This window comes from Parasteatoda tepidariorum, chromosome X2 (assembly GCF_043381705.1).
Source record: "Parasteatoda tepidariorum isolate YZ-2023 chromosome X2, CAS_Ptep_4.0, whole genome shotgun sequence".
Classification (NCBI taxonomy): Eukaryota; Metazoa; Arthropoda; class Arachnida; order Araneae; family Theridiidae; genus Parasteatoda; species Parasteatoda tepidariorum.
The window spans coordinates 13,968,292-13,986,526 of NC_092215.1; the positions used below are offsets into that span (position 1 = coordinate 13,968,292).

The following is an 18,235-nucleotide window of genomic DNA, read 5'->3' on the forward strand; positions in this document are numbered from 1 at the left end:
CGTTAATAAGATAAATAAGAATATCAGACCAGTCAAGTAATACACTTTTTGTGAAATATTTTAGAGAGTAGTAGTAGTCGTTTAAAAACCAAAGCTTTCAGAATTTTCGGTAATTTTGCCAACATTTCAAAAGCGAGCGAGAAAGCTGAAACAAAGTGGCGTTGCATATAAACTTTTAAATCAATTATATTTCGAGGTGTGGAAAATAATGAATTAAAAGTTATATATTAAAACATGAACACTAGAATAAATTTTTACAAAAAGAGTGGAAAGTTGGCAACATGATTGCAGTTGGCATATATATATATACACAACTCATTAATCTAAGTTAATCATAACAATAAAATCCATAGTTATATATTTGTAATTAAATAAGAAAGCTTTCTTTAAGTTTTCATCATTAATTTTATTTCTAAAGAAGTAATGAATATATAAAATCAAAAAAGTCACAATGATATTTTTCATAGTTGCTAAGAAAAATAAAATTCAATCAACTGTTTTACAATTAGAAAAACATTCTCTAATTCCAAATAAGATATTTCCGTTCCACCGCTTTGAATTCTTTAGTAATGCTTAATATTGCTCCCTATTTTATCTCATATAGTATATTAATACAAATTCTCTTTTTTTTAAAAAAATTTTCTCTATGACAATTAAATATAATATTTGACTTTAAAGTTACACTTAAATTAATTAAATTATATTTATTTATTTGATCTCCAAATAATATTACGATATAAGTAAAATATCTTGAAAGCAATTAAGAAAAACAGCAGCATCCAAACACTTCATAAAAGAAGAAAAAGTGGGTGAAATAAAATTATAGTTCTTCAGTTATGTATTCATGTCACAAATGTAGTGCGTGACAGACAGGTCAATTTTTTCAGTGATAAATTTGTATGGTGATTTTAAGATATCAAACAGTTTGGCTTTCTGCTTTGGAAACTTAAAGCTCTTGATGTTAGAATACAAGGGGACACGCATACCAATTCATCTTAATCATATAGGATAATTTAGTCATTTTTGACATATTTAATTGTTTAAGCCCCTCTTAGAAATGAAATATATTGTTAACATACTTAAGACATACAAATCGATATTAAGTAAATTCTGATATTAAAACATGCAAAAAAATAATTTTAGCAATTAATTATTACAATATTTCAATATTAAATTAATTATTACAATATTACAATATTAAATTAATTATTGCAATTAATTACAATATTAAATTAATTATTACAATTAATTACACTATTAATTATTACAATTAATTACAATATTAATTATTACAATGAATTATTACAAGATATAAAAATAAATATTACAATAATTATTGCAAAATGATGGCATTAAGAAAATATTTATGGAAATAAAATTTTTATTCTGTATTAAAGGAATGACACAAAAAATTATTATGCTTAACTGGATTGACAAATTTAGATGATAAAATTGTTTAAGCCCTTCTCAGAAATGAAATATATTGTTAGCATACTTACGACATACAAATCGATATTAAGAGAATTTCGATATTAAAACATGCAAAAAATAATTTTTTCAGTTAATTATTGCAATATTATTTATATAAAAATAATAATTGCAATAAATATTGCAAACTGATGGCATTAAGAAAATATTTATTGTAATAAAATTTTTAATCTGTATGAAAGGAATGACGCAAAAACTTATTATGCTTAATTGAATTGACAAAGTTGTATGATAAAATTCTTTAAGCCCTTCTTAGAAATCGAATATATTGTTAATATACTAAAGGCATACAATCGATATTAGGTGAATTTTGATATTAAACATGAAAAAAAAATAATTTTTGCAATTCATTATTAAAATATCTTTTTATATAAAAATAATAATTACAATAATTATTGCAAACTGATGGCATTAGGAAAATATTTCTTGTGATAAGAATTTTATTCTGTATTAAAGAATGACGCAAACAAATATTAATGCTTAAATAGATTGATGAAGTGGCTAAATTCGAAGAACAAGAAATAAAATTTCTGCAAATATATGGTGGGTAGTCAAAATATTAGTATTTTATAAGATATTAAGTTTTAAAAAAAACTACGCTCAATAAGGGTATTAAAAAATTAATATTTAAATGTAAGTAAATTGTTTTACTTTTAAGAGCACTAAGATTCAGTAATATTTAAGTCATGTAAAACCATTCAGTTTTGTGATTTGTGGCTTAAAATCGGATTACAGATTATTAATTTCAACAATATTGTTCAGAAAATTTTCGAAAATTTCAGTCTACCTTTGTAATCAAGCCGTAGGAATATTAATTTATTATTTGACTTGTAAGAAATCATACTCATTTTCTTGAATAATTTCTATTACAATTGTTTTTTATTGTATTTTATTTTAAAATCAAAATGAATTTTTTTTTTACGTTTAATTTCAATAGCCGAAGTCACTCATTCTTGTTGATTGTACATCTATACGTTAATTTCGTGTTCTTAATTTGAAATGGAAGATCAAGTAGGAAACATTGTATACCGACTAACTATATAAACTATTTTAGATGAGTTTTAAGTTGTAACGTTTGCTTACCAGCATTTTGGAATTAATCATTTATGTAATAGAAAAGACTTTATGTTTATATGTTCTTCATTCTAATTAAAACTGCTAATCAAAAGGGGGAAATGTTTACTAATATAAAAATATTTTTTTCTCAGACATTACGAGGCATATTAGTGCCACATTTTTGGAATTTTTTTCTGTTTTCTTTTTGATAATCTAAGCTTTTGAATATCATGCTTATTTTATTTTTAAAAAATGCTACTTTACACAAAATATTGACAGCCTATTTTTTATTGTTTTGCGATTTAACTCATGTGTTGTCATTTGTGTCTTATTTTCTATAAGATTTTTTCGAATCGTAATCGTAAGTATGCGAAATAAGTTAGGTCCGAATTTTAAATAAGTTACCTTTCATCTTTTTGTCACGAAATGCAAAATAGATTATTTTGCATTCAAGAGTTCTTGTTAGAGTTTTCAAGTATTTTTTCTCCGTTGTTTTAAAATTTTTCAACTTTTAAGTAACCGTCATTCCTTATAGTTTTTAAATTATATTACATAGCTCATAACTTTAACATTTTTGCTTGACTTTTCCACTGAACTTACTGTATATTTCTTTTAGATTAAAATCTTTTTTTTCTGCTTTTTCTTGTTATTTATTTACTTGTAAATCTCAACTTTTTAAATAGATTTTATTTTAGGTTTTGAATAGATTTCATTATTTCTGAAGAAGCTCTTCTGAATCTTAGAATTTTAAAAAAAAATTATAAATTAATCTTGATTTATTTACTTTTTTATTTTTCACTTAAAATTTTTTTTTAGCAAAACCATACAACTAAATAATTTATTGGTTGTTTTGGCTTTGAGTGAGTTTTATAAAAGTTGGCTGAGTTTTTTCTTGTTATTTATTTCTTTATTTAATTGCAAATCTCAACTTTCCAAATATATTTTATTTTAGGTTTTGAATAGATTCCATTATTTCTTAAGAAGTTCTTCTGAATCTTAGATTTAAAAAATAATAATAAATTAATCTTGATTTATTTATTTTTTAATTTTTCTATATCACTGTAACAAATTTTTTAACAAAACCATACAACTAAACTATTTATTGGTTGTTTCGGCTTTGGGTGAGTTTTACAAAAAAAAAATAATAAATAACTTCCCTGGCAATTTCCCGACGGAAAAATAAAGACAGAAGAAATTCCAGAATTGTGTGCAGGAAAAGCAAAGATAAGGGACGTTAAAAAATTCAACCCTTATTTTACGAATTCTGAGCTTGGTTCCATATCGTTTCATTCTTGTTTTAACGAACGTGTTTTTGAAGTAAAATCTCTTTCGGTGAGGGTTGTAATCATTAGAAATTCGTTCTTTCTCATCTTAGGCCAAGGTCTAAGGTGATATTTTATCTTCAAACGTTACATGTTTTATATTTTCTTTTCGTAGTTGGGAGAAAAATTTAAATGGAACCGAGATTTTTTTAAATATTTTCCACCCATTCCTTAACCTTTTTCACGTACTCCAAAGAAGCGAGATGTAAATATCTTTGTGAGGATGCACCTGCAAAATTGGAAGTGTGATTGCAAAATGTAGATAAGAACTTTGAATGCACGCATTTTTCCAAGGGAAGCTTTTTAGATATTTGAATCAATCTTCATGCACATTACATGAATCAGTAATGTGGTTACTTATTACAATTCAAACTTTGATACCATAAAAACACTAATCCTTCACATTAAATTGATGAGCTCTGCTTATTTCGTATCTTTGTTTCTTCTTTACTTGAGATATTTCCGTAATTTAAACTCAATTTTGATGACTGATTTCGTTTTATTTTATACGTAGAGTTTTTCAAGATGTTTTTATATCACCACATCCTTCTTAAAGCATGCTTGCAAAGATCTTAACGGTGTTACAAATTTTAAACCGTAATGAACCATAATACCGTTCATATTAGAACATATATTGAACCTTGCTCCTTAAAATTTGTTTCATCATAGCATAGTTCAACGTGAATAAAAATATAATATAAATTGACACAAGGAAATATAAATTGACTCAAAGAAATATAACATAAATTAACACTTTTAAAGTTTAAAAATTAACACTTCATAAAGTTTAATATTGTACCAATGTTCTAAAAGTACATGAGTTATCAGAAACGTATTAAATGTTTCTGCAATGTTTTAATCTATTTACACATAGTCTGGTTGATAGAATATTGGGCCTATCTCCAAGAGGTCGTGAGTTCGATCTCCACAGGCCGAAGACTCCCTGGTGTAAGTAATGGTGACTGATGCACATTAAATTTGTTGTGTCACAAAGTCCTCCGTGTTCCCATAACAAATCATGCCTCTGGGGGTACTGAATTAGAGATTAATTGATCTCTGGTTCAAGTCAATGTGTGGATGAATAAATGGATGTATGAATGTGTCCACCTCATATAACGGGCTGGGACATATGCCTGGCTGAATTCGTATTCTTTGCCATAGATGGCGCCACTGACAAAACAAACGTACCATTTGCTTTAACTTCGCGTGGTTTCACCAAGCAGATTTGCTGAATTGGGAAGTGGCATTAGAAAAAACAACAAGACACATTCAAAAACATAAATGGTTTAAATAAAAAAGTTTCTGATTTAATATACGTTTTAAATTTTCCTCACAAAGCACGCATTTTCTAAGCTAACAAATGCATGTTTATAAAGATGTTTTTTGATAATTCAGTTGTAGAAATTTTGAAGTAGTTTCGATTTTTTTGCAACTTTCGCGGTATTTGCAGGCATTTTAGCACATCAGGAGCATAAATGAATGTATTATTAAATATTACAAAAAAGTAAACTTTCTGCATTTTAGAGGGGAAAAAAACGTTTCCGATTTTCTTAAATGTTTAATAAATATTTTGACCTCAGGTAGCAATCCATGTCAATCAATAACAAATACATGCTTAAAAAGATGTCCATGTGTTTTAATAATTCCATTACAGAAACTTTGTTGTAGCTTTTATGATTTTGTAATATTCTGTAGTATATATATATAGGTATTTTGAAGCATCGAAAATAAAATGTGCTAGTAAATATGACTAAAAAGCATGCCTGACAATGTAAAAAAAAATCTGAGACTTATTTTTATACTTTTAATAAATATGTATTGTAAACAAACTTTAAGAAAGTAAATAGATATCGCTAAACTTTACAGGTAAAGTAATGATTTTCCCTCTTTCTATGGGAATTTAAAACACATTATAGTGTTTAATAAAAATGGATAAAAACAAAGTAATATCAATAACATAAATTTTATAAAATAATTCATTAAATTAAAACGTTGACTCTCAATTTATTTTAGTTGTTATTAGACATTTAATTCTAAAAGGTATTTTTTGAAATTTGGTGTCTAGGAGAGAAGAAAAAATTATAATTAAAAATTAAGTAATTTTGTTAAAATACTCATACATCGATAAATCTCCTACATTATTTAAATATTTTTCCTTTATTTAATATAGTTAGTTGATATTTTAAAACCCACTAGTAAGGACTACTAGCTAGATAAGAGTTTGTTATAATAATTTTCATTATCTTTACATATTAAAAACAGAGATACCATGTTTATATTTCTTAGCAAGTGCTATAAGATGTAAATGTAATTTTTTAACAGAAAAACTAATTTTAATCTCTTATCGAATTTGTAATGTCATACGATATGGTAACGGTATTTTAAAGAATAAAACTCAGGAAGCTGCATAAATTTAATAATATACTTAATATAATTTGAACTGAAATACTTATTCACAGAGAAAAAAAAGTGTTTTAAACTCTAAGATAATATTTGTAGAGGTTCGGTAATATTTAGAGAAGAGCTTTGGTAAGGATTTGGTAAAATTAACAATATAATATGGTTTAATGTGTGTCAAAATTTGACAATTTTATCATGATACTCTATCGTATAAAAATCCCTTATTCGGTAAAATGTATTTTTTAATTTCATATTTTTACTATATATGGGGTAGTAACAACTATAATTTTGAAAACCAAAATTTCCGGCAAGAAAAAAATACCAAATGAATGATTTAAATACCGTATACTTTGGTCTTATTAACCAGAATTATGCTGTTTTTTTTTTTTTACCAGAAATGTCATTATTATATGGTAAGGTAATTTTATTATAATTTTTTTCCGTGTAGGGTAAATGAACCTAACCACATAAATAGTGTTTTTTACAACTAATAGTAATTACGGACATAATAAGACTAAACAGATTTTAATTCATCATTCAAACATAGAACATGATTGTTGTTAATTGTTTCTCTTTTTAAACAGTTTTAACTGCTTACAAAAACGGTAAAAGGTTTTGACAATTATTAATTTTAATTAGAAAATTTCAAAAATGCAAGTAATTGAATGGTAACAGACATATTAATTTCTGGACAGCGGTTATTAGTGTGCTCGGGTTTCATTTTCATCAATTGCTTTTAATGACTATTTTTAAACCGTCCTATTACAATTTTAAAATGTGACTTAATTTCTGAAAAGTGTTAAGCTATCTTTCCCTTCTACTAATTTCTTTAAAATATTATTTTTCATTAAATAATGTCGTATAAATTAATGTTTTACTTGAAAGCGTGTTAAAATAAAAATGCATGCCACCGAAAAATGAAAATGAGCCAAAAATTACCTTTGTGAATAAAAACTTGATTATAATTGGAATAAACTCTTGTTATAAAATGCGTTATCAAGTCCATATTTTAGATCTGCTAAAAAATATAAAATAATTATTGATTTTTTACAGAGACTGCCGTGTAGTGCGGGATCCACAAACGCTTAAATCTAAAGGATATGGTTTCGTTTCATTCGTCAAAAAGGCGGTAAGTTTAATAATTTTTTGTATATATATTTATTCATAAAATTAAGATCATCATATTGTTATAATAGTTTAATTCTTAGAAATAGCCACAAAACAGTGGTTTTTCTAATACGATCTTTTTTATTTATCTATTTATTTACCTTTATTTTATTTATTTATTTATTTTGAAAAATGGAAATTGTAATAATAGAGTAAACATAATGATGTAAAATTGATTATACATAAAGGAACAGTTAAGAAAAAAGCCTGTGCTTGAATCTAAAGAATATGGTTTCGTTTCATTCGTCAAAAAGGCGATAAGTTGAAACTAATTTTTCGTATAAATATTTATTTATAAGACTAAGAATATCATATTGTAATAATAGTTCAATTCTTAGAAACAGTCACAAAGCAATGCCTTTTCAATATACCACCTTTTCTCTTTTTTCTTTTTTGAAAAACGGAAATTATAACAATAGAGTAAACACACTGATGCAAATTTTTTTATACATAAAGGAACTGTTAAAAAAACGCTTGCTGATATTCTTATATTCAAAGTTTTGATGTGGCAGCTTTAAAATCACAAAAATAAAAAAAATAGACAAAGCACATTCAAATGAATTCTTTTGTTTACATACATTCGTATATATAACAAAATCAAATTAATATTTTATGCTGAAAAAATTTAAGATAATTATGAACAAATGAAATTTCCGTAATCATAATATTCGTTCTAATAAGATAAACTGCAAATCCAGAGACTGTTTTCAGCCTTGAAGAAGAATCTCGGCTGAAGGTGATTTAGGTCACACTTGCAAGGCCGGATTTTTTTTTCCTGGAGAGCTTTGTGAAATTTACAAAATGGCATGAGAAATGTCTGAACCGCGGTAATTATGAGGGTGTCTTTAATATCGTAATATATTTTTTGTCTTTAACACATCCATCCACCGTCTGGAACGAATAATACTTTTACCCTCGTATTTAGTGATGAATCACATAATGACTGATCAGTCTTGTTTGTGAACAATAGTCATCATGAATTCAAGACAAATGAGCCCATACTTATACAATGAAAAAAGAAACCACAAAAATATTTTTTAAAAATTTCTTCGCCGTTAAAATTGAAATGAAAAGTGTTTTTACTTGAAAAAANTACAAAAATGTTGATTATTACTCAGTATTATACAGAAATATAAGCAATACTCCTTAAGTGAGCGGGGCTACCCGACTCTCCCCTATATATATAAAGAATGTAACCGGTACTCAACCTATCCGGTTAGATTTCCATTTTACGGTTATTACCCTGATCTGGTAAAAGAATTTCATCAACCGGAGACCCGGCTGATAAACACTCATTTATGTCTGAAACATCCATATTCATATTTGCATCAACGCTTAAACTATTCATAATAATAAATGCTGTGTTGAAAATCCTTATATTCCATCATCTTCTTAATAATCAGGCTGAACCATGTTTTGTTTGGTGCAGAATTTCAATTCTGGTAGAACTTTGTTAAAGTGAAAACCTTTGGGACAGAAAAATATATTCGCTAACAAAAACTGATAAAAAAAATTTTGGATGGAAGTTTTTATTTTAATAAACGAAAAAAACGTTTATATTGATAGAAAGAATGTATAACAAATTCCGCACCCGGCCTGCAACGATCACAGTCCTGACGAAAAATATCTTCAGTGGTAGATTGTTCATGAATCGCGTTGGCGTAGGGCTAATCTATAAAGGATTTGCGTTTCCTCTCCAAACTTCTCAATACAAATATTTTGTTATGCTTTGTTTCGTGATATATCTCAAACAAGAATTTAAGCGCGATATTTTTAGTATAACTTTGAATTTGAATAACGTAGATTATCTCAAGCAGATACTGATATAAAAACCATGATAAAATAATAAATTTACTATTATTTAATTAAGAGTAATCAATAATGTAAGGTATATATTTGAAAATATGATAAACCATCTATTTTTAACTGTCAAAAATACTTTGGTTTTAATAAGAAACTTGTGTTTTGTTGAAGAATAATGTAGAAATAATTTAGTTTCCCAGCAATGGCTGTACCTGTCTCCCTACGGCCATATTGGAATGAAAAGTCCTATTGTTAGATGGATAATGAGTTATCTTTCCATCTCGATAATTTATCTCTTTAACATGAAAATTTGGATTAGTTTCGTCTAATAATACCTCCACTAAGCAAATATGACCCAATCCGTGGTTTTAGGAATTGTCTTATTTTGTGGGTTGTGTTCAAAGCTGCGAAGTTGAATATGCATTGTCATAAATCCAATATAGATTGGTTGTAGATGTTCAGTGCCGGTGATAGCAGAAACAAAAGTATACATTTTAAATGACTTATTGTTAGGTACATAGAAAGCAGTTTATCTCAAAACGTTCTTAATTTCTCTGCATATATAATATTAACCGTGTTAAAAATTATCTATAAATAACAAATTTTCATAAAATATAAAATCTATAAGAAACACATTTATTCTCGTATATTAGGTAAGCTCAGTTAGTCTTAAAAAATTCGCTCATCCTTAAAATTTCCTTCTTAAATTAGTTTATAGATAAAACTGTGATTTTGATACTTTAAGCGCGTGAATATTGGAAAGAAATTTAAAAAATTAAACATATTTTTTACTTAGAAAACATGCAAAACTAAGACATAATTTATTACCTTTAAGTAGTCGTTGTTATAAACAAGAATCAAATTACTTACTGATATGCGGCGGTGATGTACAGTATCGGATGGTTTTTAGTTTAAGTTACCCTGTTTAAACCAACTCGGAGTCCGTTCTGGTGGGGGGTGATGAAACTTAGTAAAAACGGTTAATGCCATGGGAAAAGAAATCTGTAATAAGAAAAAAGATTCTCATCATGACAGATTAACAGCATTTTTCTGTACGAAAAATGCTGTTGCAATTTGGAGTGTTTAAATATCCAGTAGTTAATATTATTGAACCATTTTGCCTATTACATAATAATTAGTTGAAAAAGTTGATTATTAAATTCGTAGAAATTCGTAGAAAAACAATTAGAAAGGAAGTTTCGGCTTTCAGATGAAACTCACATTTTTCTTGATTCCTATGTTACCGAAGACCACAGCACTACAAACTGGAAGGAGAACAATATAAAATAAAACAAATAGAAATAGAACAGACATAGTGACAGAAATGTCTTTTACTTCCCGGTTTGCACAAAGAGTTGCCATTTAGTGCCGGCCATCTTCTCCAGAAGGTCGCAGAAGATGCAGCACAATATTAATAAGGTTAAGATGTCCAGTAGGTAAGCGAAACTCGGCAACGTCAGAAAGAAAACATTCTTCGATGTCTGCAGAATAAAAAAAATCTTGCTCAGAGAAGTATTCAGCAAAACCTGGGATCCACAACAAGATGAATACTTTAGTAAGTCAAGATGGTCCCAGCACGAGACTCTCAAAATATGCCTGGAAAGGCAGTATCAGAGTCTACAGCAAAATTCGGCTTTTTTAATCTACAACAGCCTTCGTAAAATTGTGGAATTAACAGTGCAACTGTTACAGATGGCAGGACCACATAAATGGCTTCCCCATCTAAAGCAGTTTTGCATGGGTCATACGAATGAAACAGATGACTTTAATCTCCAGTGTCTTTCAAAAGAGAGGGATATTAATCGTTTCTAAATCAAATGTCCTCAAGATGTCATTTTACAAGCCATCAGCGGGAATTTATAAACGGATCCTAAAACACAATTTGAATCAAGATTTGATTTTACAACACCTTTCACAAAGCAAAGACGTGTAGTGTTCAAACACCTCGTGTCTAAGAAGAATTCTCTTAAAACAAATGGATTTATCTTTCACTTAACAGCAGGATTTTTTCGTTCAATATGCTTAGTAAAGTGGTGTATTTTTTTTTACGTTATCACCTACATAGCGTTGTTTTCATGATCTCCTTAATTGTCTTCAGGGCCTGAATTTATCAAGTAACTCAATAAAAGAGCTAGATTTATTATAGATTCATAGCAGCAGTTTAAACAAAAAGGGACCGATTAGAACGTAATCATGCACATAATGTTTCTGCAGGAATCATGAAGAACTCATCATGGCGCGAAAAATTTCTCTAAAATGCATTTTTGGACTTCTGCTCAACAAAAATTATTTGCACATGGTGTTAAAGTGTTTCTTCTACAATTTGGATTTTGTTTTTTCGCTTTTTGTGTTACTTTTTCTCAAGTAGTGATAGAACTTAGAACTATTTTTATTGCAGATTTCTTCTTCTGTAGTCCATATACCATATATACAAAATTTCATTTATGTCTGTCAATCAATACAGACTCTATATTAGTCGAAATATAATAACTTTAGTTATACGAAAGTTGTATGAAAAGTAATTGAAATTTATTTTTGAAAGATGTATGCATATTATGTATATACGAACATTAAACTCCTTAAAGTAGCTAATAAAATTTAAAAAAGACTTTTAAAATATTTTGAAAGATAAATATTAAAAGTTTTTTTCAATTAACGAAAAGCATTTTTTCAGAGGTAGTGATTTAAAAATATATGTATCCTATAAATAGCCAAATTCAATTTTTTCATCTCTAAAGATAAAATAAATAAATAAAAGTGGAAAAAAGAAGTTTTAAAGGGGCAATTTAAGTTGAATGCATTTTTATGCATTTGTTGAGTGTTTTTTAGCCCTAAGTTCGCATTTATTGTTAGTACTCAAGCCGTTTATTTATCCTTTTTTCGTCCCCATTTATTGCGTTTCAACAAATCATATAACATACCTCAAACACAATAAGTGTTGAACTGCTTCGAGATTGGAATAGAATAAAATTGTTACCGCTCGTTCTACAAAATGATGTACTAAACGCTTATATTTTCATTGTGGAGATTTATTTCTGCTATAAACAACATACTCAAAGCAATACCTTGTATTTTATATCGCTTGTTTAAACTGGCTTTATGAAAAAGAACCAAATTGCTATACCATCGTTTGAATTTATTTTGTACTTATTGAGTGAAAAAGATAAGGTTTTTCGTTCAATTTAATCATGTATATTGTTATTTACAAAAACGAATTTTACATCATTTACCGAAATTCGTGGTAAATAAAATATCTGTCGGTCTAAAAAGCCAGAACTGAAGTGTTTATAAAATATTAAGAAACTGAGAGTCACTTTTTTTGGCAATGAAGTTTTTTCGAAAGGTGTTTCTCAGTATTCTGAATTAGAATGACACCTTAAGAGTTTTCTTACGATTGTTCAATGCACTGAAAATTAAATTTAATTTCATATTCTATTAAAATATTAAAAGGCGACTTTCAAAAAAATAAATGAAAATCATATACGCTTTCCAGTACTCTTAAAAACATTTTGAAATTTAAAAGTTGCGAGGGCAAATTGTTTGTTAGCTTATTCTAGATATTTTATGTTTTGATTGAACATGAAAGAATTGTTTTTAAATAACGTTGAAGACATTTTGAGAATATAACTTTATAAAAATTTTAATAATAGTTTTTAACTGTCAAATATTTAACTTTAGGTAATCCTAAATGGTAATCCAAAGAAAAATGAGACTAACCTAAGTATTAAGAAATTTTATTATGTCAGAATAATTGCACAATTAAAAAAGAAGAGATAGTTAAATGAAATGTTATTTTAAAGTTAGCATTTTTAATAATTATAACTGATTTAGTTTTGATAAATTTTTATATAAAATCTATTTTTTAATCTAGTGTGAAGATCTATAAATGAATTTGTGTTTAGCTTTAGACAATATTTTTTTTAATTATTCTAAAATAAAAGCATAAATTCAGTAAGATTGAAATTATATTCGTATAGCACATTACAATTTGTGAATTAATGCACATTTTTTTTCAAATCAATTAATGTTATTCAGAATGACCATCTCTAAGCTACGCGTATTAGTGGTCAATAGTTTAAATGCGTGAAAGTATTTCGAAGAAATAATAAACACATACTTAATAAAAATTAAATTACATACTTTCTTATAAAAAGCAATATGATATTTCCATAGTAATATCCGTGATGAGCATAATTTAGATAATTTAGGACAACATCAACTTTTATTACAAATAAATAGCGAATTTCAAGAACAAAGCTAATGTGATTTAAATCTGCATATTCATCATTTACATCAAAATCTAAAACATCTACATCAAAATAAAATACATCTAATCGAATTATCTACATCAAAATAAGATAAGAGGTCAAAGAAAATTAGTACCAATATAATTCTTAACAACAAATTTGAGAAAAATATGCTTTTCAAGGAAAAAAAAAATATTTACTTTGAAAATAAGACCAGACAATGTGAACAGTAAATTTTGCAAAGGAAACTGAAACCTACTGTTTTACACAAAAACAAATTATATTGTTAGTTTACTTTGAAAAAGAAAGGAAGGGAAAAAAGTCAGAATATTTATTTACTTAGTAGAACAAAATGAAAATAGAGGGCGCCACAGCATGAGAGTTCCTTATGGGAGAGAAAGCAACTTCTCTGTAAATAATTACTTAACTAAAGCTGCAGCTATAAATTCAGTTGGGGAAGAACATTATACCAAATTTATTAATTTTACAAATTCATTGTAATTCTTTTCTGTAATTCTTGATAAATTACGTTACTAAATAATTAAAATATTTATTTAGTAGATTAATTTATGAAACGATTAAATAGTTACTTATTTATATACTGTCAATTATAGTTAGATCACTTCAAGTGATCATTATTAAAAAATTATTATAAATTAGAATATTTATACGTTTTCCTTTTTTTTTAAATTTTTATAATGCTAGCGAATTCCATAATGACAATATGCAAAGATGATTTGATAAACTTTTTATTTAAATTCAACTTTTTGTTCCATTCAACTTTTTATTTAAATTATCTTTTATCTTTAACTATACAAAGAAATATGTGAAAGAATTGAGATTACCTCTTGAAATGCTTATAATTTAGCACAAAATTATTAAAATAAAGTACTAGACTGTGAATATTAAGAATATCTGTAGTAAATGCAAAGTAAAACACCCCATATCGAGACAAGATGAAAGTTATATTTGTTTCGAATAGTTAATTATGTTTTATTTTTAATTAGAATGTGAATTACAATTTTAATTAGAATGTCGTGAATCAGAATCAAAGTCAATATGATATAATAACACAAGTGCTTTATTTTTATTTCATGCAAAAAAATTTAAAATTATAAAATATAGAAAACGACAAAGTTAACTAAAAAGTAAGATTGGAAAAAATGTAAAAATAAAACTGATATTTGAGTTAATTTATAATTAAGCTATTAGTTTGACTTTATAGCAGTTTTATCTGGTTTTGTTGACGATGAAAGTCGAATAAAATCATCGAAGAATGGAACTGAAAGCAAAATCATAGTACAACTTTATTAGTTTAAATAAAATAAATTTACGTTGAAACCCATTAAAGAAATTTATAGTAGGCGAGAAAAAATTCTTCACGCCAAAATGATCTAACTCTCTATTGTCTTCTTACGGTGGCTGGATATGGCAGATCTTATTTATTGTTTTTTATTTAAATCTTTAATACATCACTGTAAAAAAGGGTTTCTGCTAAATAGAGCAAGATTGTATTAATTTTGGTTATGTCACAAACTCATAATAGCACCGAAACAAATGTAATTGAATTTGAAAACCCAGTATACTCAGTATTATGATGTATAATAAGTAATGAAGTTATAATATGTAGTTATCATAATTTGCATAGCTTATAGTTATTTAAGTCATAATATAAATTTTGATATTTTATTATTCATACATAGGTGTTTTTTATAAAGTTACTGTTTTGATTTAGCTGAAAAAAACATGTGTACATATTACTTAAAATACATTTAATTAATGAAAATTTCACGTTCATAAAATAAAAGACAAGCAATTCTTTAGATACGTGATCGCAATTAATTATATTGAAAATACGAATTTAATATTGAAATATTAAAGAAATCAAAGAATATTTAAAATATATTGTTGAAAATTTGCTCTAAAAAACCTGTTCAACAGACTAAAAGGATACAGTCCAAATAAGTTACGTAGTCGGAACCCAAATCCAAAAAAATAATAATTCTTCTTCTTGATTTACTGCATCTTTATTACTTTTTACATCCTTTTTGTGAATCAGGTTTACGGAATCCATTGAGCTGCTTTCAGTTCATATACAATTATGGAAATGTGGATCTATCACATTGTTATTATGATGCCATTAGAGGCATATCCTAGCTTTTAAAATTTCCTTTATTTAATAACTTTAATCCTTCTTTAAATAAATTAATCAGTCAATAGTTTTAATTCAATTTTACAAAGAGCGAACGCAAATATTTATATCCTCGATAAATGCTGACTTTTTATTTCAATGCAAGTTTATAACTAATCATTATTCAATGTGACGAGCATCAAAATCTATTTTTATATTAAAATTATATAATTATTAACGTGAATTATTTAAATATTAACGTGAGATATCGCTTCTCTAATGGCGTTAATTAGCGTTATTAGGTTCACTATAATTTAAAGCGAACTTTTTGGCCTTAAATTTTCAGCCAAATTATTTAAATATTAACGTGAGATATCGCGTCTCTAATGGCGTTAATTAACTACTTTTAATTGGGAGATATATCTCCCATGACTTGTTCTTATTCGTATCATATAAAATTACATGAATTGTCACTTGGATAGAATATTCATTTTATTTTGCACCTCGAGGTCTGCAACGAAATAAAAGTTTAATGTGATTATGATACATACGCACTTGTCATCTATCAGACATTTTCTATTATTTTATTTTTAATTTCTGCCATAGTCAACAAAAATCTATGTACTGCATCTACTCAAACTACCACCTATCAATCAGACATTTTCCATTATTTACTTTTTTTAATTTCTGCCATAGTCAACAAAAATCTATGTACTGCATCTACTCAAACTACCACCTATCAATCAGACATTTTCCATTATTTACTTTTTTTAATTTCTGCCATAGTCAACAAAAATCTATGTACTGCATCGACTCAAACTACCACCTATTGAGCATTAGAGTTCTTAACCACCTTCATCTACGTCTGTAGATTGGCATTTTTCACTTTTTTTTTTTTTGGAAGCAAAATTCATGGCTCATCTCACCCTCACAAAATGTACCAAATAAGCAATGCCAACCCAAGTGTTCTTTCTAAATGTTGTATGTTCACGATCTAGAAAACTTTTAGTCATTAGAAACCATTAGTTAAAATTTTATTAAGCACGCGTTAAATTTTAGTAATAAGTTTCATTTTTATAATAATAATGCATTTTTGGAAGGTAGCTTTTATTTTAAAAATTAGAAACCAATTTATTTTTAAGTAAACCTGCAGAAAAGTTCATTTAAAACAATTTTATTGCATTTTCAGTAAAATTTGAATTAAGTTTTTATTAAAAAGAAGCTTATATGAATGAGTATTACCAATGATAACTTTTAAACTAAAACTATGAAAAGTCTACACACTAATGAAAAGGATCTTTTTTACCACCACTGTAGTTAAGCCAATAGGCCGTTAGTTGTCAGTAAGATGACAAAACATTAACAAATTTTCTCACGCTATTTGCCTTCATTAAAAAAGGGTTCCGCACATCTCCAACTCTAATTGATCTGCTAAACAAATGCTGTGCTCACAGTAGCGCACGATACACATCTAGGCCGAGTTTGGCTACCACATAGATATTTGCTGAAAACATTGTTTATGTCTGTGAATTCCGTATGTCCAATATATATTTTATTAAAAACAAAATATGCTCTGCTTTCAAGTTTAGGACAGGCTTTTTTTCTAGACGAAAGTACTTCAAAAATATATTTAACAATTTGTTCAAACTGTGTTCATTTTTTTCAGGATGCTGAAAATGCAATAGGTACTATGAATGGTCAATGGATTGGAAGTCGAGCGATTCGTACCAATTGGGCGACACGGAAACCACCTGCCAACCGTTCACAAAACGAAAGTAAGTCTATTTAAAAGAGGAGAAAATAGACAGAATGATAACAACAAAAAATTATAAGCTTTCTGGTATTTTTCATGCTTAATCTTAGTTATTTCTTCACAAGTAAAACACACACAAAATATTTTTTTATTTGATATGTGTGGGTATTATAAATTTTTAGAACAGGAATAGAATAACTCTCATAATAGATTTAATTATAGATTTAAAATATACGTAATTGAAGTACAGAATTGAAACATTTATGCAAGATTAACAGCTATGCATGTAAATAGCACCAAGTTAACAGCATTGCAAAGATATACTTTTGTATTAATAAAAGAATTAAAACTCTTTCGGCTTCATAAAATGTCTTTGCTAAAGAGTAAGCGTAGAGCTATTCTATTTTGGGAATTCAAGGCTGAAAACATACCATTGAATAATAATTAGATTTATATTTGAAAGGAGGAGTTATTTTTAGAATCTTGTCCCTCTTTCACTTCCATATTAGGAAGCATTAAATGATTTTCCATAGTGCGTAGAATTACAATGGCATGCACGACTGTAACCTAATTACACCAATCTCTGTACTATTTAATGCGGGAGCGAAGGTTTTCGCATGTCTCTTGCTGAATAACGTGTTCCACAAAACATCTGACGGAACCATCCGGAGTTACGTCCACACCCCCTCCCTTGAGGAGGGCGGATGTGAACTGTTATAACCACCAGCGTATCTTTTAATAAACCTTTTGATAACTTATTAGGGTTTTGACTGCATTTCTTAATATGAATACACCAATGGTAACAGAGATGTAGCCCTGTCATTACGTATATTATATATATATATATACATATATCATGAATGCTTTC

General features: G+C 27.2%; 1 protein-coding gene across 7 annotated transcripts in view; it reads left to right on the forward strand.

The window, feature by feature from the left end:
• The window catches only part of LOC107454859 (cytotoxic granule associated RNA binding protein TIA1-like), a 975,013-nt gene that overhangs the window by 863,434 nt on the left and 93,344 nt on the right, over positions 1-18,235 (forward strand). For all 7 annotated transcript variants that reach the window (XM_016073996.3, XM_071188069.1, XM_016072550.3 and 4 more), the window contains 2 exons: positions 7,320-7,395; positions 17,281-17,389. In XM_016073996.3, the coding sequence (XP_015929482.1) occupies positions 7,320-7,395; positions 17,281-17,389 (185 nt within the window). The remainder of the gene's footprint in view (positions 1-7,319; positions 7,396-17,280; positions 17,390-18,235) is intronic.